The sequence below is a fragment of the Gekko japonicus genome, unplaced genomic scaffold (genome assembly GCF_001447785.1).
Source record: "Gekko japonicus isolate JY-2015 unplaced genomic scaffold, Gekko_japonicus_V1.1 scaffold2713, whole genome shotgun sequence".
Classification (NCBI taxonomy): Eukaryota; Metazoa; Chordata; class Lepidosauria; order Squamata; family Gekkonidae; genus Gekko; species Gekko japonicus.
This window is the reverse complement of record NW_015165323.1, coordinates 163,751-184,391: the sequence shown is the minus strand read 5'-3', so window position 1 is coordinate 184,391 and position 20,641 is coordinate 163,751. Positions and strand designations below refer to the sequence as shown.

Sequence of the window (20,641 nt, the reverse complement as noted above, 5' to 3'; positions counted from 1 at the left end):
TTATTCTCGTTTATTATTCTCTTTCCCTGTGCTCTTCTGCTCTGCCAGCCTCGTTTGTGAACTGGAAATTGAGGAGAAAAGCACCTGGGAGAACAGAGAGTGGTGGTGAGAGAGTCACAGGCAGCAGGAGTGGCAGTGGGCCCTCCCCTATTGCATACCCCCTTTTGTTCTGAACCCCCCTCCCATGTTCTGTGCTTTGCATGCAGTTTGCGGGAGACCCGGGTTTAAGCAGGACGACCTGCTGCCTGTCTGTGTCGCTGAGCCTGAGGACTTGGCCGTGACGCGACTTCCACCTTCATAGAGCCCTCGCTGATCACCGCTCGTGCAAAGCCGCTGGCCTAGTGCGCACGCAAGCTGGCAAGGGTGGAGAGAGCGGCGTGAGGGAACAGGGTGGGGATTACGTAGAACGGTGTTCCCCGGTGAATTGGTTAAAGCGGGCAAAAAACTGGATGCTGCTGGAGCCATCCGGTGGGGTTTGGGTCACTTTAAACCTCTCGTTTCTTTTCATTTCAAAATGGTTTCTCAGCAACTGCTTTCTGGAGTGGTTAACCGTAAATTCAGCATGAGTACAGTGAGGTGAAAGTCGAGATATCCAAAGCAGCAAGTGTGTACAAAAAAATACAGATATAATCAATGTTCCCTCTAAGATGTGGAGTCCTGTGGGCAAAAATTCTACTTTGTGAGCTACTGGCATTAAAGTTGTGAGCAAGCGATTTGACTACTGCATCAATTAGTTTGCTCTGGAGCCCTCCTTCCTGAGCTAAGACAAAAATGTGTGAGCCCGAGGCTAAAAAACTGTGAGCTAGCTCACACTAACTCAGCTTAGAGGGAACACTGGATATAATCCAGTGATAATCTCATAAGGCAGGGTCATCTCTAAAATATGTGGTCCGACAGTGGCTACCTGATCTTATGAAAGGACAGAAGCACCTTAAGTTGTTTAAAAAAAAAAAAATTACGTCTCCTAAAAATGGTAGGGAGAGGAAGAGACTATAATAGTTGACCTTACTGTTGCTGAGAAGGGCTCAGAACCGGCAGTCCCCGTGGGAAAAGGGGTTCTGACTCCATGTGCAGCTCTGTACTTAGCATGGCATTGGCTTAGCAGTGTGTCGGGAATGTTGATGCATCATCTGCCAATGACTCTTTAGCTTTTTGTGTAAATAAAAGCCTCCACCTCAAACCCAAACAGGCCTGTGGCTGAACCACCTCATCTCTTCCTGTCATCTGTGCCGCTGCTACCTTAGATAGCAAGCCTGCCTGCGAGTGCCTGTCCTTATTTTTGCGTGCAGTCCTTTGGGATAGGCATTTATGTAAACACTGGTTTTGTTGCTGTTGAAAACAGCCCAAGAATGCAAGAACTGCATTGGGTGCCTTGGGGTTCGTTGCCATGCTAGGGGTGTTACACAAATTTCAGCTTTTCTGGAGTGCTACATTTTCGTGGAAGTAGTGACAGACTTCACGTTCCTGGGATCCCAGATCACCACAGACTGTGGCTGCAGCCATGAAATTAAAAGACGCCTGCTCCTTAGGAGGAAAGCGATGGCGAACCTAAACAGCATGATAAAAAGTAGAGACATCACGCTGCCAACAAAAGTCAAAGCAATGGTATTCCCAGTAGTCATGGATGGCTGCGAGAGTTGGACTATAGGGAAGGCCGAGCGCCGAAGAATAGACTCTTTTGAACTATGGTGCTGGAGAAGACTCTTGAGAGTCCCTTGGACTGCAAGAAGATCAAATCAGTCGATCCTCAAAGAAATCAACCCTGACTGTTCCCTGGAAGGCCAGATAATGAAACTGAAGCTCAAATACTTTGGCCACCCAATGAGAAGGGAGCCCTCACTGGAGAAGAAGACCCTGATGCTGGGACAGATTGAAGGTCTAAGAAGACGGGGACGGCAAAGGACGAGATGGTTAGACAGTGTCAATAATGCAACGAACATGAAATTGAGCAAACGTCAGAGGACGGCGGAGGATAGGAGGGCCTGGCGGGAGCTGGTCCATGGGGTCGCGAAGAGTCGGACTCGACTGTGCGACTGAACAACAACATTTTCTAAAAGAGACTAGAGAGAAGCCGGTGTCACTGCGAGCTTTCTTACGTGTCTGTTCTTGTCCTCTGCTGAAACGGAGGTGAACTTCTGCGTTTGGTAGCTTATTAGCTGCCGTTCATTTGTTCATAGTTAACTGTCACGTATCGTCAACACTAGCAGCTTTGAACCACCAGCCTGGCTGTGAAATGCTCCCATTCCCTTTTCATATGAAGCTCAAAGGCCTGGCAGTGCTGCCCCCAAACCACCACTTTGAAACATGCCAGACCTCTTGTGCAAAACCTGACATCTTCTTTGTTCGTTTCCACACATACTCTGGTCCTTTCCCTATATTTAGTAAATTTCACTTCCCAGCATCAAATTAGTCCTATCCCAGGACATTTCTAGAGGAAACTAAGAAAATCCGTTGTGTAACTTGCTCAGGATGATTTAGATGCCACCCGAAAAAGTAAGCTTTTGTAAGTGGTGTAGAAAACCATCTGTGTTTCTAATGTATCTAAACCATCAGGGCTTCCAACGTCCTGGCCATTGGACTGATCTAACATGGGCTTCTCTGTTATGTTCTTATGGGGCAAGGGATGCTCTGTATACTTGGTCCCGGGGGGGGGCAACAGTGGGAGGGCTTCTAGTGTCCTGGCCCCACTGCTGGACCCCCTGATGCCACCTGGTATTTTTGGCCACTGTGTGACAGATTGTTGGACTGGATGGGCCTTTGGCCTGATCCAACATTGGCTTCTCTTATTGTGGGGCAGGGTGTTCCCTGTTTTCTTGGGGCCTGGGGGGGGGGGGTCAACAGTGGGAGGGCTTCTAATGTCCTGGCCCCACTGGTGGACCTCCTGAGGGCACCTGGTATTTCTGGCTACTGTGTGACACAGAGTGTTGGACTGGATGGGCCTTTGGCCTGATCCAACATTGGCATCTCTTATGTTCTTCTGCACAGTGGTTCTTGGAATTCCAAGTATAAAAACAGCTTGTCTTGCAAAGTGGGTTATTAGAACAACTGAAAAATTCTGAAATACTTGTAGTGGCACATTTATGGGAAAGATTTCCCTGGGGGATAGAGTGAAGGATGAATCCTGAGTATCTCTCTGGCTCTTCATTTGTGGCTTTAGGAAAACCAAATGCTCATTGCTTAAAGTGCTTTGATATCCGACTGTTTGTGGAGAGTTAGTTGACTTCCCCAGAATGCAGACTTCATTTCTTTCCGCACACAGCTGATATTGGTATGGCTGTCCTAGGTTAGCTTCTAATTCTCCTTGTGCCTGTAACAAGCACAGGTGCGCATGCACACAATGCTAACGAAAGCGAAATCAGTACTTAATTTCTGGAAGTTGGTTTATGCTCATCGCTGCCTTTAAACAACCCCCCCCCCCATTACTTACATTGCGGTGGCTTTTTCTTCCTCCTTGGCATTGAGCCTCTGTTCTTTCACAAATACTGTTGAGACTCCAGGAAGGGGAAAAAATGCAATACTTGGCTTGCATCACAGGGCTGTAAAGCACATAGGTAGGTGGGGGACATCTGTAATTCACGAAGGCCTGGAATGTACCGGGAGAGAGTTCTGAAGCTTTAGTCCTCCTTCTCTTAGTGTTCTGTGTTGCATATGGATCATATGTCCACAAGATGCAGGCTGGACCAGATGTCCACAAGGCCTGGAAAGTACCGGGAGAGAGTTCTGAAGCTTTAGTCCTCCTCCTCTTAGTGTTCTGTGTTGCATATGGATCAGATGTCCACAAGATGCATCTCTGGAAGCTCAACCCTGTGGGGAAATTCTGGGTGCAGGAATATACATGACCATCCTGGAGAGCTTTCCCACACACAGCCTACCTACCCCCAGTGGAAAGGGCAGCGTCCCACGTAAATGATGTTGCTACCAGTGTTCCCTCTAAGCTGAGTGAGTGTGAGCTAGCTCACAGTTTTTTTAGCCTCCGGCTCACACATTTTTGTCTTAGCTCAGGAAGGATGGCTGAAGAGCAAACGAATTGGTGCATTAGCCAAATCGCTCGCTCACAGCTTTAATGCCAGTAGCTCACAAGGTAGAATTTTTGCTCACAAGACTCCACGGCTTAGAAGGGAGCCTTGGTTGCTACCCCGTTTTTTTAGCTTAAGATGTAGCTGCTTGCCCCTTCTCCGACAACAGAAACAGAACAATCCTGTCCAAGTTGTTCTTTTTGGATTATTGCCCTGTTCTTTGTACATAAGGGAAGGGCTGAGTCATTGTAAGTCTCCCTCCTCTTCCCCTGACCGTTTGACAGTGTGTTTAAGTGACAGGGCAGCTGTGTGACAAAGAGTTTGGCGTCTGCAAGGAATTAACACAGAGCAGGATTCATAAGGCATCTTCCCCCCCAATATGCCAATTTTAAAATGTTTGCCGTACTTTCTCATGATCTGTTTTAGAGAATGTGCTGCAGATGACTGGAGATCCCTTTAGATAGGAGTGCCGTGTAAATAGGGCCTGTATGGTTCAGGACCTTATAGAAAAAGAGAAGACCGTCTATTCTGTATTAAATGCAATCATGAACTGTATCAGCACCAGTGTTCCCTCTAAGCTGAGTTAGTGTGAGCTAGCTTACAGTTTTTTAGCCTCTGGCTCACACATTTTTGTCTTCCCTCAGGAAGGAGGGCTCCAGAGCAAACTAATCTATGCAGGAGCCAAACCGCTTGCTCACAATTTTAATGCCAGGAGCTCACAAAGGTGAATTTTTGCTCACAAGACTCCACAGCTTAGAGGGAACATTGATCAGCACAGCTAGCTTTTATATCGAACAGGCATGTTGTGCTTTGTTGACCTGGGTTGGGAAAAGCGTTGAGTGTCCTAAAAAGAGTGAAGGGCTGTGGTGCCATGGTGGGGCGCGTCTGCTTTGCATGCCAAAGGGTTTAGCCCTCGACATCTCCATCTGAAAGGATCGGGTCACAGATAATGTGAAAGTCCTCTGCCTGAGATCCGCTTCTTGCCAGTGCTGACCTGGACAGACCTACGGTCTGCTGTAGACAGTTCTATAAATAGAGCGCAGCCCTTGTTCTTACAGGCAATCAGAGAGCTCCCCAAGTGCATTTCATTGTCGGCCCTTTGTTATGAATTGATACTTAGCTCAATAGAAGCCTGTGCCTGGCTACGTGCTTTTAATTTTTTGGTTTCATCTATTTTTTTTGAGGCCCTTCAGTGTGGCTTGGTAAGCCTGACCCTTAGGAACGCTTATAAGGCTCCAGCTTTTTGAACAGAAGTTACCGCTTGTAAATCTTAAGGAGGAGGATCTTTTCCCCCTTCCTCTATAAATCGGTGCAAAAAACATGTGGCCAAACTGATTTATGCCAGAGATGAGAGTTATACTCGTTTATGTTGCTCAGAGGACCGTGTCCTTGTCTTCCCTTGGGACTTCCATCTAAGGGTAAACTCCCTTCTTATTTAGATTCCTTGGTTAGCCCAAAGTTATGTAGGAGGTTTATGCATTGATGATTCAGCTGCCCCTTTTCAATGGTGCTGCTGGGTCATCTGCTTAGGATCCCTTTTTCAGTTTGGCTGTGTCCCTGCCCCCTCCAGTCAGTGGACTCTCTTGTACATATTTTCCTACAGTGTGTGTAGGAATATGTACACAATGCGTGTACACGTTTTCCTACAATATGTGCTCCAGTTTAGGCTAAAATGGGTTATGCTGTGCCTTGATAAATGGACTATGCTTCCTCTAGTGACATTAGACCAAAAGGTTCCATTCCTGTTAGAGCAGGGGTGGCAATCGTGCAGCCCGGGGGCCGGATCAGGGCCCCCCCCCAGGGCTTCTATCAGGCCCGCAGTGGAACCGGCTGTCTTCTGCTTCTTCTTCCACTTCTGCTGCTGCTGCTGCGTCATCATAGGTTTGCAGCTGACCGGTGCACCCCTGAACAGCAGACTCAGGATGGCAACAGCACAGACATTTTGATGCAGTATTTCAGAGCAAGAGGTGTCAGTGATCAGACACCGTTAAATAAACAAAACATTGCAAGAGTGCTAATGTTCTAAGCATGTTTTTATTTTAAGTTAAAAAAAAACCTTTGTGTTTGTATCCTTTATAAAGTTTATATCCCCGCTCCCTGGCATTACATTTTATGACCCACGTAGCAAGGTCTCATTTATATCAGATCCGGCCCGCATAACAAATGAGTTCGACATCCCTGTCTTAGAGGATTCTGATTTCCCAACATACTTATTTTGTTGCTCGATTTCTAGAGGCTGCAGAGAAGTGTCAAAGGGAGGTGTTTTTTAGACATGGGTTTTATGTCAATTTTCCGGTTTTATTATTCAAGGCTTTGGTCTAAGAACAAGGGATGAAAGAAGAAAGACAGACTTATGGTATGATTTGACAAAAGGTGGTTACATGTGTATTCATGCAGTTAGTTTAAAGGTAAAGGTAAAGGTTCCCTTGCTCGAAAGCCAGTCGAGTTTGACTCTAGGGTTGCGGTACTCATCTCCGTTTCAAAGCCGAAGAGCCAGCGCTGTCCGAAGACGTTTCTGTGGTCATGTGGCTGGCATGACTAAATACCAAGGCGCACGGAACGCTGTGACCTTCCCACTGAAGTGGTACTGAACATTGGATTGGGGAGGGAAGTTTCACCTTTGCTGCTTTTGTAGCTACTATTCTGTTAGCAATGCCAAACGTTAAGACTCCCCCCCCCCCACTTTGAAGATGCGCGTTGGTAGATTAATCCTAATGGAGTGCTGTGGAGATGTGTCCCTGTGACATTGTTAAGAGCGGCTGTGTGTGTGAAACTAATGGCAATTGACCTCCCAAGCACTGTGGAGTGTGGTGAAGTGGGGCCAAATGTTTGTAAATAGAGTCCTGCTGTTGTGATTCACCAAGTGCTGGGGAATGAATCAACACGCAGTGCTCCAGTGGAATTGCACACGCAGCAAGCAAAAAAAAAGCAACACGAAGGCAATTGCTTCATCGGTTCTCCTCGCAGTCCCTTCAAGGAAAAGCTCAGCTCTAGCCTCGCTCGCATGACTTTGACATAATACCCAAAGAATCTGGGACGAAGCGCCTGGCTCCCGTGCCCTGGTTCTCTCACCTTGCTTTTTACACCCCCTTCCCGTTTCTTGTTTGTTCTTACATGAGTCTACATTTTATTATCTCTCCGGTTCCTGAATTGCCGAGGTGGCAGTTGGCCTGAATGATTTGCTGTTTTTTTTTTACGTAACGATTTTATGTTGTGAAACAGTAGTGCAATATACAGTGAACTGTTGGTTTTGGTCCTCTCAAATGTGGTGTATGGCTGTCTTCAGCACTAGTGTCGAATAACAAGTTTAGCATGGTAACAGAGTGGTAGCGAACCATCGTTTTGGGAAGTGATTGTAGCAATGCCCCTCTGACTATCGGTTTGTTGCTTCCTTGAGGGAGACTTTGTCCTCTGTTGCGCTTGTGTTTCTGGGACAGCTTGTGAAAAGAGGCCTATTTTGGGCTAAATGGCTGTTTGGTCAAAGCCCCTGCCAGCCAAAATGAATTTGACAGTGGGCCACTTGCCTTTGTATCTTAAGTCAAAGGGAAAAGAGAGGCTCTGGTCTTGGTTTCAATTCCTGGTAACTCTGAAGGGAACATAAACTAAGACAGTTGACCTTGGTGACGGACTGGGTCCTTCTCAGGTGATCTCTTGGCCTGTCTGGTAAAATCAGGAATAAGTATTGCTCGGTTGTCTTGCAAGATGCCTAACGTGTAGATGTAAAAGTTTGGCAGAGGATTTCTACTTCTGTTTTGTTCTTTGCGGCTGAGAGATCAAAATACAGTCTGTACTAAGAGACTTTTGAAATCTAGAGATGGAAATAAGTGTTTCTTGCCAAACATTTGGAAGGATCATCTCAGACACATTGCTTGGGTAAAGAGATGCCCATATAGACAGTGCCACAGTTTGTATCATTTCTTGTATTCACCATCCCAATAACAGAAATGCCACATGAATCCCTCACCACTGGCTGCCGTTAGCAACCGCATATGTGCTTCTACAGAGCTAGATTCCTGCAAAGTGGAATGGTTCTCTTTCGTTCTGTAGTGGCGTTGATGATAACTCCAGAAAGTTGGCTCTCTGGCAGTGTGCTTGTCGCTGAGGTGTGATGCGGTAGTCGGCAGTTCTTTCCTGGTTCGTCACGTCTTTGTGTTCTCCTAAATACTTCCTCTGGAAATTCTATTTTGGGTCTCTACCGGCAAGTTGGCCTTGGAAGCGTGCTCAGGTATGGGCTGTTTGCTCCGGCTAGCCGCTATCTTACTGAAGCGAGCAAACAGTATCACAGCCTTTTAGGGACCACAAGGAAAGCTTGTCTTGAGTCCCTTGTTCTGTACCAACCTGCGCAGTGCAGAATTTATCTTTTGCTAAAATCTGAGCAATTATGTTTGTGTGATAAAGCAGATTCTTAGCTCTTAAAGCTATGAAAAGATTCCTTAAAACATACAGATAGTTTCGTTGGCAGTTCAGAAATCAGAGCAGTGTGTCCCTTGTAGGGGACCCTAACCTACTCTGGGGGAAGGAAAAATAACACTTGGATGTTGGCAAGCATCAGGATTTGGTTTGCGATCAAGGATGACACCCCTGTATTTCAGAGTGCCTGGAATTAAGTAAATTAAAAGCTAAATAAAATACTGCAGTGTGAGATCATCCACAAAGACCGCTCCGACACTGAAGATGATGGAAAATGTAGCCGCTCATCTCCAGTCAGGAATTAAGTACAGTGCATAAAGCCAGCAAGTTTTGCAAAGCCAGTTCACAGCCTGCAAATCCCTATAATTATGTTAATTTATTTAAAGCATTTATTCACTGCCTTTCTTCTTTACAGAGCTCAAGGTGGCCTACAATATAAATAAAATACATAAAACAGGGTGCATAAAATACATAGAACCGAAATTTAAAAATCACAATTCAGGACTGCTTTAATCAAATAAAACTTGTCCTTAACTGCCCCCCAGAAGAATGAAAATGAGGGTTCCAGGCACACCTCCCTGGAGAGGTTGTTCCATAATCATGGGGCTGCCACTGAAAAGGCTCTTTTTTGTGTACCCACCAAACAAGCTTCTTTGATTGATGGGATAGTCACAGTATCCCTGTGATCTTCATTTGTTGGCTTGGTGTTCCCTCTAAGCTGAGTTAGTGTGAGCTAGCTCACCGTTTTTTAGCCTCCGGCTCACACATTTTTGTCCTAGCTCAGAAAGGAGGGCTCCAGAGCAAACTAATTTATGCAGTAGCCAAATCGCTCGCTCACAACTTTAATGCCAGGAGCTCACAAAGTAGACTTTTTGCTCACAAGACTCCACAGTGTAGAGGGAGTTTTCCTTGGTATACTTAGGCCCCGGTCACACGAGCGGGAAAATCCACACTGGAAGGGAGGCATTTTAGAGGCAGAGCTAAAAGAAGCACGTGAGCACGATCTTACAGTTCCTCACGGCTCTGTCCTCAGGCCGTCGGCAGCCAATCACACCAGGGAGGCAACAGCGTAGTCCCAGCAAGGCAATACGGCACTACTGCGTTACTGCACATGGCTGCTGGATGCCACGGGCTACTGGCGCATCTCTGATCAGACGCCAGCCCGTGCCGCGCATTTACCGGAAGCTACTACCTTTTCCCCAGTGCCTTTTAAATCCACTTCTTTGGGCCGACGGTACGGGTTGGAGACGGGTGTGCTACGCTTCCCAGATGTTGTTGTATGATCGCGCCCATTTGATGCGCCCTCAATCCATCCCTTTCGCAGGGCAAATCCTCCGTGTGACCAGAACCTTCGATGTAGGTTTTTTTCCCCCTGATTTGTGCTGCTATTTGGTTTTTATTCTGGTCTTGTCTTGGTTGAGATCTGTGGGTCTTCTCTTGCTGGTTGGCTTAACTTTTAAAAAAAGTTTTATACAGTGTGTTTGTTTCTTCACTGATAAGCTTTGCTTTCTTATAGCTGTTTGAGTAAATATTTGTATCTGGAAAAGCAGCATTAAAATGATCAAAATATCAAGAAGCGTGTGTCATTGTTTGTAAAACCTTCGTGTGCCCTCAGACCAAGCTCTGTTCCACATTTTATTTAATTAAGAAATAAGATCTGTGAAGGCTTGAAACAGGGCCTCCTCTGTCATGATTCCCAACTATGAAGCTTTCTTCGTTTGTAAACCCCTTCTAAACATTTACACAATGCTTGGTTGTTCCAAATGCCCTTAAGTGCCACCGAAATGTTCTATGGTGTGCTACTAAATAGATTTATGTCCTTTTAAGCTCACTAAACTTAGAACCTTGCTTGCAGTGGCACCATTCGTGGGTCTTGCTGGTTTATATGGAACAACTTTATATGTGTTTTGTAATCTGCTTTGGGTCTCCCTTTAGGAGTTGGAAAGGTATGAGGGAATGTTTCCTTGGAATATGTACAGCACCCTCAGGAATAGGATATGAAACTCTTTATCCACAGAAGTAGGGAACAGGGGAAAATATGCCACCTTGCCTTCAAAGACAATGGTCTTGGAAATTGGCGCACCTTAGTTTGTCCACTAACATATTGCTCGGTCGTCTATACGCTTTATCACAACACCACAATACTGGCTATACTGGATCCATGCCTTCGGTCTGCTTGCGGTGCTCAAAACGAGGGGCTTTCCAGAGTGTATTTCCTTTGATTTTGTTACCAGGATAGAATAAAAAATTGGCCTGTGTCAAAATTAAAAATTTAGATTCTTGGAGAAGACAACCGATGAAAGGAGAAACTGACCAGACATTTCTTTTTGAGTAAACCGAATGCATGGTAGTAACGTGATGGGTTTAATTGACGAGTCTCCAAACTTTCCAACACTGTGTTTTTGTAGGGCTTCCATCTCGGATCCCTCTTTATCTACTGCAGGCGTCTTCATCCTTCTGTAATTCTGCCCTCTGTGTCTAGAGGCTTTCCCCCCTTCCCACAATAAGGCTGGAAATTCTGCTGGGGGGGGGGACGGGAGGCATCGTCTTCTCTCCCTCAGCAGCTGTGCTCTCCATGATAATGCTGGGGGGGGGGAGCAGCGCCAAGGTCTTTCATCCTAGTCATACACAGGAACAGGTTCAGTTCTAGCTGGACCCCATGCTGCTCCGTACTTAACTAATGAAGCCGAGTGTTAGGAAATGATTGGGAGGAAGGGCCCCGTTTCATAGAGCCTGACTGAAAAGTGTGCTCACGGAGAGTGATTTCAGCTAAGCATACCTTTATTTAGTCAGGAACAAGACACCTTACCCGGCTCGCAGGCCGGCTTATATTCCCTCAGGGAAACCCACCACAAAACACCCCCCCCCCCACTCCTGATAGGCTATTTACAGTAACCAAGAGACCTATTGGCCTCTTGGCCTGGGACCTAGCCCTTTCATTGGGCCTGGCTAGGATCCTACTTGCCCATTGTCTTTTGGTCTGAAGCTAGAGTCTTTGTGCCTGGACAAGTCCAGGCATGCCCGGCCCTGTCAGGGCCTGATACACTACACTGACCAAACCATGTTTGGGAAGTGCTGTAATTGGAAGCCTAGAAGCATTTCATTCCATGTTCCATCTTTCCAATAAAATGGCAAATCTATGCTCTTTGCACGGCCGGGGGGGGGGGGGGGGGGTCCCTCGAAACGGGCTGGGGGGGGGGTTGTCCCTGTAACAGCGGAGGATGCCGCTTCCTGTTGTTCTCACTCAATCCTGTTTCAAGTTCCGCACGGAGCAAACATCCTTTTACAGCCTGTATGTTGCAGCCATCTATCCTTGCAGAATATGGCGCTGGTGTGGGAGAATGTGTCCCGGAGGGATTTTGTTTCTCATACTGCTCCAGAGTAGCCAATTTATGTGGAAACATTTATCTAATATTTCAGCTGGTATCCTTGTTGTCCCTAAACCCTTATGTGCTACTTTCAGGGAAGTGTGACTCAGGGGAGACATTTAGCATTTCAGGAGAAGGACTCTTTATATGGAGTAAACATTTTTTTAAAAAATGAGAATTTGTGTGGAATTATGGCTTTTATACTGTAGCCCAGGTCCCAGTGTTTGTTGACCGTGATTTCTGCAGGTGGCTTATCTTGATTTTGGTTGCCAGTGGTTTTGGTGGTTTTGTTGCTTATTTTGTGCAGTACTAGAAGGTACTTTGGAGGTTCTGCTGAACAGCGAGCTTGTTAATTTCAGTGAGGCCTGATGACAGACATATAATATGAATTCATATTCATGAAGGTGCTTTCTGGTCACAGCATGGGTGCATTAACATTCTACGTTGTACTTTCCTCGGTTTGTGGTTGCTAGACTTCTCAACCATTGATTCAGGACAACAGGAGAGAAACTCTGAAAGACAAGGAGAGATTTTGGATGGATGCTACCAAGAAGGAAGGAAGGTAACCTAGTGGGAAGCTCCTCCCCTTTAGATGTACTCAGTTCTAGGATGCATCTCTGAAGGGGAGGTTTTATTGCTCCTAAAAAGATTAAGCCTAAAGGCATATTTAATGTCCATGAAAATATTAGGCAGTTTTTATTGCACTGCTTTTATTGCATTGTTCCCCATTTAGCAATACTTTTTTTAGCCATGGATATGGTGTGTGATTATACTGTCTTCATGGCAATGTTTTTAAACTGTGTAATGCACTTTTACTCTCAGCCAGAAAAGATGGGCTATAAATGAAGGGAATGGAATAAAATAAAATATGCAACAGCTTCCTCCAGAAGTTTCCAAATGGTTGTTCTGCACAGGCGCAAAGCGTCATCAGTGTAAATGCGTACTAAAGCAATAACATGTATAACTTAAGGCTTCCTTTACTCTGCAAGGCATCGCTGGATATCGTTTGGGTTTTCGTTCTCTTCACACAAAATTTTCTTTTACTTAGAAAGTACAGTAATTAAAACACATAAAGCTTGCGGAGACTCACAGCTGGAACCAACGGCACTGTGGTTGGGCATTTCAGAGGCAGTGCAGTGAAGGAAGCTCACTTCTACGGAAACCGCACTGCCATTTTGATCACAACAGAAGTGTGCTGGGAAAGATCTGGCCACATCTTCAGGAACTCTATGACCTTACCTATGATCCTCTCCCTGCGGTCTGCAACTGTCCACAAAAAGCTTCACTGCTAGAATCCTCTGGATGTCTAAATGCGGCATTTGGATGGCGCAGAAGACACTGCCAGGTATCACACGTGTGACATCTCCAGCGTATTGCTTGCCAATCAAAGGACTCGTTTAGACTTTCAGGCGAATTGAGCAGTGAAGCTTAGTATGGATAGCTGCAGACCATGGGTACGAGCTACGTCACTGTTTCAGGGAATGTTAAGCCCCTGCCCATCTAAGTACCATGCACCCACACAACTGCCAACTGGGGGGGGGTCCGCTCTAACCTTCTCTTGGATATGCGAATTGTTCACAGGGCTCTTTTTCTAGAAAAAGCCCAGCAGGAACTCATTAGCATAATAGGCCACACACAACAGCAGGAACTCATTAGCATATTGCGCCATACCCTGACAGCACAGCTCATTAGCACATTAGGCCACACCCCCATGTTACCAGAAGTGTGCTCATCCAGCCACACCCACCTTTTGCTTCTTATTCTGTTTACCTTGTTTGTTGTCAAAACCCAGGGCTTTTTTGTAGCAGGAACTCCTTTGCATGTTAGGCCACACACCCCTGATGTAGCCGATCCTAATGAGTTCCTGCTGCTGGGTGTGGCCTATTATGCTAATGAGTTCCTGCTGGGCGTGGCCAAATTGGGAGCCAGCCGGAACTCCGTTCCTGTGCGTTCCTGCCCAAAAATAGCCCTGGTTCTACATGAAGAGAGCCGGTGAGGGCAGGGGAGGAGGAGCACGCAACATCTCCCTCTCCAATGTGGTGGTGTCCACGAACACCTTTGGTCACTCTGTCAAGTGCCTGGGGTGACCACGTACCCTATCTGGTTTGTCCACGTGCTCATCCTCCAATGTGCTATATGCAATTATTGGTCAAGGATGCCCTACTTCTCTTTAAGTTGGATGAGGGAGTCAGTTCCCCTGTGAAAGAACAGATGGACAAAACTCTGACATGGGAAATCAGAATTTTTAGAAACGGATGCGTGACCACCGTTAATCATCCAGAGCATTCTTTTGCCCATCTGAAATTCTGTATTTGCCTTCCTAAGAGCTTCAAAGGGAGAATCCAACAGGAAATTACTTAATTCATTTTCATCTAGAAATTTGATACTGTTTCCATGCCACCACCCCCAAACAAGGACTGGGGGGGGGGGTTTCATGCTCACTGCAAGTGCTAACAGCATGTACCATCCCTTAAAGATGATAATTTGTTCAGCTATATCTCTATAGTGTTATAATTGGAGTTCCCTAAGTTTTAGGCTGTGCTTTCCTTTATAAGATCTGCTGAAATTTTCCTACTGTGGCTTGCAGCCATTTAATCAAATTCTAAGAATCAAATTCCCTCTTAAAGCCATATGTGCCATATGTGCTTGTAAGGTAAAAGGTAAAGGTTTCCATTGCTCGAAAGCTAGTCGAATCCGACTCTAGGGGCAGTGCTCATCTCTGTTTTCCAGCCAAAGAGCCAGCGCTGTCCGAAGATGTTTCCGTGGTCATGTGGCCGGCATGACTAAACACCAAGGCGCATAGAACGCTGTTCCCTTCCCACCGAAGTGGTACCTATTTATCTCCTTGCGATTTCTTGCTTTCGAACTGCTAGGATGGCAGGAGCTGGAACTAGAGACGGGAGCTCACTCCGTCACGCGGCGCACTCGGGTCTCGCTAAATCTGCTGGCAGCGAATTCCACAACTTAGTTACTCATTAAGTAAAAAGGCATTTCCTTTGGTCAGTCCTGAACCTATTGCCCATCAGCTTCACTGAATACCCCCCCGAGTTCTAGTATTACGGGAAAGGAAGATAAAAGCTTTTCATGTCCCCTGTTAATCTGGGACTGATTGGGATTTTTTTTAAGTGGCTATTTGGTTGCTGTTTTCTGCACCTTCCCCAGCCCTGCATTGTTGTTGTTATTCCCTGCCCTATCCCACGAGGGGCCCTGCTGCTCTGGGGGCAGGCTTTTTGTCATGATGTCATACTATGCTTTTGGAGACCCTGCAAGATGTCTGCAAAGAGACAAGCCACCTTGGTGGCGGAAGGGGCTCGTCCCAGTTGTGTTTGGTCTCAGAAGCAGAGGCCCCGGGCTACCCAGTGGACCAGTAGAGCTGGAGATCGCCAGCACTGCTCCCCCCGCACGAGGTGGCAGCTGCCCAGGGCCGGCTCGAGGTGTTTCTGCACCCTAGGTGAGGCTGCCTTGTGGCGCAGATGCCAACCTCCCAGTGGGGCCTGGAGACCTCTGGAGCCAGCCACCCTTTTGCTGCCACCATCACTGCCTCTCCCCCCCTGCCGCCACCAAAGGGGGGGAGGAGGGGGAGAGGCACATCTTGGTGCCCCATCCAGGGCCCGGCACTCTAGGCAAATGCCTAGTTCGCCTAGTGGGTGAGCCGGCCCTGCAGCTGCCTATGGCTGAAGGCTGCCAGGGGAGGGAGGCCTGGCTGCCAAGTTGCATGCTCAGTGGCAGGACTAGGCCCCTGATGTGTGGAAGAAACGGCCACAGAGCGCCGCCCTCCCCACCCCCCCGGTGGGCCGAAGCACAGCCACCACGTGCAAATGCTGATCTCCTCAGCCATCTAGGACAGCCTCCCCGAAACTGCAGACCGAGCAGAGAGGTGTGCAGCCTCGCCTTGGAACCCTGAGCCGGTCTGAATGTGGCTGCGGCAGCTCCCAAATTATCAGTGAGGCTACCCCTGAAGGGAAGGGGTTCTGCTTGACTGCTGCAGACGAGGTTGCTCACACCCTGCCCGAGCAGCCTCCTGTTCCATCCATTGCACCAGCTGCTCACGGGCCAGGTAAGAGCCCCGGACGGGCCGGTTCCAGCCCCGGGGCCTTATGTTTGGCACCCCTGTATGAACCTGGTTTGCCAAGTCTCTCAGGTAGAGTGTTGGTTACGGGAGCTTTGGTGAGCTGCCAGGATTCCCACCCCCCTTGCGTCAAGTGATAAGGAAATACTGACAGCCACGCCTGGTGATCTGTGTCATTCGCCTGGTGTTTTGTATAAATCATACGTGTCTTGTATATTCACGAGATACATACGGAGGGCTGCCTGCCTACTTAATCGCTTAAATTAATCTCTCAGGTTTCATGTAGCAAGCCACTTAATTGCAGACTCCTGTTTTGTAATCTCTCTCTCTCTCTCTTTTGTCACACTGGTTTATGTTTCTTGCATCATGATAAGACTTCAAAAGATTGCTGCTGAAATCTGGTTGCCTGAAAATTGCTTCACCGCAGGGTGGGGGCACAAAAAAAGTGTGCAGTGTGTATGTGCTAAAAGGGTAAGCTTTATCAGACTGATCGCGGCTCAGTGGAGTGCAAGGATGTGCTGATGTGTAATGTGTGAAATTGACCCTTGCGAAAGAATATTCTGAAGGAAAAAGAGTTCTTTGTGCCTGTTTGTGTTGTTGCTATTGTGGACTTCTTTGGCATATTTGGCATACCCCCAGAATGTTGGCCCCCGTCCTGGGTTTTGGTGTTGTGTGTTTATATGTTTTTACTTAATTATTGTGTATATATGTTAAAGCATGTCAGCATGTTGATGTGGACTGCCTTGGACCTTGTTTTGGGTTGAAAGGCTATTCAGCCACGAGGCTCACCAAAAATGTAGTGAGGTGCCAGTTCCTCATTCCTGTTTATATGTGCGATTGCATACACTCCTTCCCAAACAAATTTTAAATTACCACCCAGCAATGCCATGTAGTGTCAGTTTCTCTCTCTCTCGTGTTTATTTGTGTGTGGGAGTGTTCAAGTACATTCCTTATAAACAAAATGAAAGGGGGGGTGTCTGTCCTCGAAGGGGGGTGGGTGTCTGTCCTGGAAACACTGATTTTTCTTATGAATTGAGTAACCTCTGCCAGTTCTCCATGTTGCGTCTCTTCCTGAATTATAAACCTGGAGCCTGCTGACCCTCTGAGAGTTGAGGCTTACTTGTATTCTGTTGTGGACGCTCCCATGGGCTTAGGACCTGGCTTAGGACCATGGGGTATTTATTTCTCCTGTGAGGTAGTATGGTGGCTCATCATCAGCCGCTACTGCTTTTTTCGTCTCTTGTCCACCTTTGCAGTCAAGCCACATCCCATGTTCTATATGCCCACTATATTGAGGGCAACGCTGCCATTGGGACAGCTAAGATGCATTGTAAGGGAAGAGTCCCTGTGCATTAGTGCTGGTCTCTTGAGGCTCCCGTGGATGAGCCTCAGTTGGTTTATTATCCTCTGCCATCTGCAGGCCCCGGATCCAATCCTGTATCTGCCTCCAGGGCCCTGGAATGGCGCACCTCCTGGACTAATCGCATCTGGTATTTGAATGGCAATCTGGCAGTTTTTAAAGAGCCAGCTAGACTGGCTTTTATGGAAATCTAGTTAATGTACTTTATTTCTGTCGGCCTAAATGATTCATTCAGAAGAAACTTAATTCTGGTAGTCAATATTTCCTGGAGTCAACGCAGTGAATCTCAATGCAGCGACTCGATGCAATTGAAATTTAAAGGGGGGGGGATATCAGCCATTCTCGCATTTTATGTGAACAAAAGACATCTTCTTAATTAGAGGCCAGGATGCTGACTTGTGTGATTTTTTTTAAAAATATATATTTTATTAATTTTTTCCAATACTGTCAGCAACTGAGACACTCTATGGAATTGACAAGTTATAAACATCATTACATGTAATAGCAAGGTTATGCACTACTTTATTGGTTTATGCTTGTAATTTTCTTCTGTATACTTGTACTATCAATAAAATCTTTTTTAAAAAATAAACTAAAACCCAACAACAGTGTTCGGCAATAAATAGTGATACAAAAACTATTTCAACACTAGATAACATTCAAGAAGTTCAATACAAACAGGAAATTATGCTAACTTTAAGGCTATCTTGGATTGTAATATAATCAAATACAGTACAATGCAGTCTAAAGAACAGTAAATTTCTATAGGCCGGGTTGTTTAGAATTGTTTTGCTATTTTCTAAATAATTTATCATAGGAAACCATACTGCCTGGAACCACTTTTGATATTTGAGGTGGCTTGAAACAGCTTAAAATCTCAATACCCTTTATTAACATTGAAAGCAAAAGTGGCATCCAAAACTTCCAAGATGAGACACAGATTGAATCTATAGCCTGGCTGATCTCTACTCACATTGCTTTAATAAACAGAAAAAGTTTGCGACTCCTTCTGAAAGGCTTAGGGTTATATTTCAGTGGACTTCCTCCAGGTGGGCCATTTCACAAGCAGAGGGTGGAACTTGGAGGGAAACACGAAATCTAGTTTTGGGGGGGGGGGTGTATGGAGAGAGAAACAGTTGCACAGTTTTTTGGCCATGAAGGGTTTCTGAGATAAGCAAAAGCTTGGATGCTATCTGGTTGGCCAGCTGCTGCAGAATTGGTTGCACCTCTGTGCATCATCCAAGAAGCAAGGAGCCACATTTTGCACGTGACACACAAAGATAGTCCACGCAGAGTGTTCCACGGCAGTCAGTCCGAGAGCCTCACATCATGGGGGAGGAAGGGGAGAAGTTTTTTCAAGAAGGGGAGCAGCCTGTGCAGTAAAGGCACCCTTGACCAAATCTGCTAGTTGTCAAGACACACAGGTCCAGGGACTATCTTCCGCTTCATGCGAGCACCTGTCTCCTGGTCATTGCTTTTAAGCCTAGTTTAACATTGAAACAGCCGCTTCTGGTTGCTTAGTGAACGAAATACAGAGCTGGGAGTCATCGACATACTAGCTTCTAATTGGTCTTGCCCAGAAAGCTTTGAGTAGAGGTGTCAGAGTGGAGTCACTCCCTCCTGTTCACCTGATGCATCTCTTCAAATAGGACCAGGACTGCTTGAGGGATCACTAACTTCTGTAAACCAGTTTAAAAAACAACTACGGCTGTGAAGTGGGGATTGCCAAGAGTGACAATGAGCAACGTTGGTTGCTACCTGCTTATGTTGGAATGTATAGTTTTCTAAATTTGAGGAGTGCAGTCATAAGCGGGTTGATCTCTTCTGGTCTCTGAAATGGAATGTAGTGTCCGAGGAGACTATAGGCAAAGGTTGGGGGTAGTTCTTTGAAGCCAGGGTGGGCACTTGATCTTTTCTTGTTTTCCCGGTCCTTGGCTATCTACCTCTCCTCTGCCTAGGGTTACCAAGTACCTACCGTGAATCGGCAGGGGACACATAGTTCTTGGCGGGAACATTCCCGTGGGTAAAACACACACGCTGCACTATACTGTCGCCCAGACGTGACGTAGGCACATAGCTGGGCGACGCTCTAGCAATGGGGCTGAAAACTCGAGTTTTCATCCCCATTGCCAGAGCGTCGCCCGGCTACGTGCCCAGCGTGCTGACGTCACGTCTGGGCAACAGCATAGTGCGACGCAGGTGTGTTACAGGCAGGAATGTTCCGGTGGGGAAGCATGTGTCCCCCGCCGATTCGCGGTAGGTACTTGATAACCCTACCTCTGCCTGCTATCTCCGTCACTTTGGCCTTCTCTTTCCCCTTATCCTTTTGGACCCCACCCTCTTTTCCTATGCCTCTGCTTCTTCTTTTTTTCTCCCCCTCTCTTTCTGTGTTAGCTGGTGCAGTTTGCCAAATAATAAATTCCTCGCTCTGTGTGGGTTTGAGAATGCATGCATGGATTTTTCCAAAGAACAAAATATTGGTGAACTTCCCATGTGAAGTGCATCTTGGTATTATCTCATACACACTGCAATGTGTGAAATGCAGGGTTGCTAATGGTGAGCAGACTGGGTCAGAGTACTCAGCAAAACAGCCTTTCGTTGGGCTTTGTTTCAGGGGCCATTATCCGTTGGTCATCTAGGTCAGTCTGAAAGGCTTCCAAAAAAAAAAAAAAGAGGGGAGAAAATCTAAACCAACCAAGCACAAACCTCCAAAGGAAGTTTAGAAAACTTATTGGGGGCCAGAAGTTAAAAACATAAGTAAGTATACCAAAGAGTGTTTATTACAAAGACATATAAAAACCTAGTAGGGGCCCAAATAAAGCCTCATAAAATAGTCAAAGTTACAAATGCACACACAAGAAAGACAGTATGTGACCTGACGCATTCCGGCTCACAAGAGCCTTCTTCAGTGGTCAAATAGTGCAAAATACAACAAGCAACAGAGTCCCTGTAACACATGTTAGGCAATTAACAATAAATGAAATATGACCAAAACTGGAATGTTCCAATATGGAATTGAATGGCACACCAAAAAGTTTCTCTTTGGGGCCACAAATATATCTGGCCTTGTGTCAGAAGTTTGTTGTATATACTGGAACTAGTATGTACCTTCCAGTTTAGGTCCCAAGAGTGCAAGTAAAATTGCCTTGTCGGGGACAACATGCCATCGATGTGTGCCTGAAAGGCTTGCCAGGAATTGAGACAATTGGTTGGATGAGGCAATGCCATGAGGATATAGGGCTTGTTGGAAATAGTGACTCCTTGCCAGTGGAGGAGTAAGAGAGTGTGACTGGCTTCTGAGGAGTCAATATTGGCTTAGTGATATTAGTTCCTCTTTTAATTGTAAGCTTGACTGGAGGAGCGGGATTGGAATGCGACCGAAGCCAGAAACTACCCTGGCCTGTTTTCCAGGTTTTGC

The 20,641-nt window shown here is 46.4% G+C and overlaps 1 protein-coding gene across 1 annotated transcript in view; it reads left to right on the top strand.

Annotated features, from left to right (window-relative positions):
• RAB40C (RAB40C, member RAS oncogene family) overlaps positions 1-20,641 on the top strand; it is a 45,254-nt gene that overhangs the window by 4,510 nt on the left and 20,103 nt on the right. Inside the window, exon 3 of the mRNA XM_015410529.1 lies at positions 207-282. Within this exon, the coding sequence (XP_015266015.1) occupies positions 207-282 (76 nt within the window). The remainder of the gene's footprint in view (positions 1-206; positions 283-20,641) is intronic.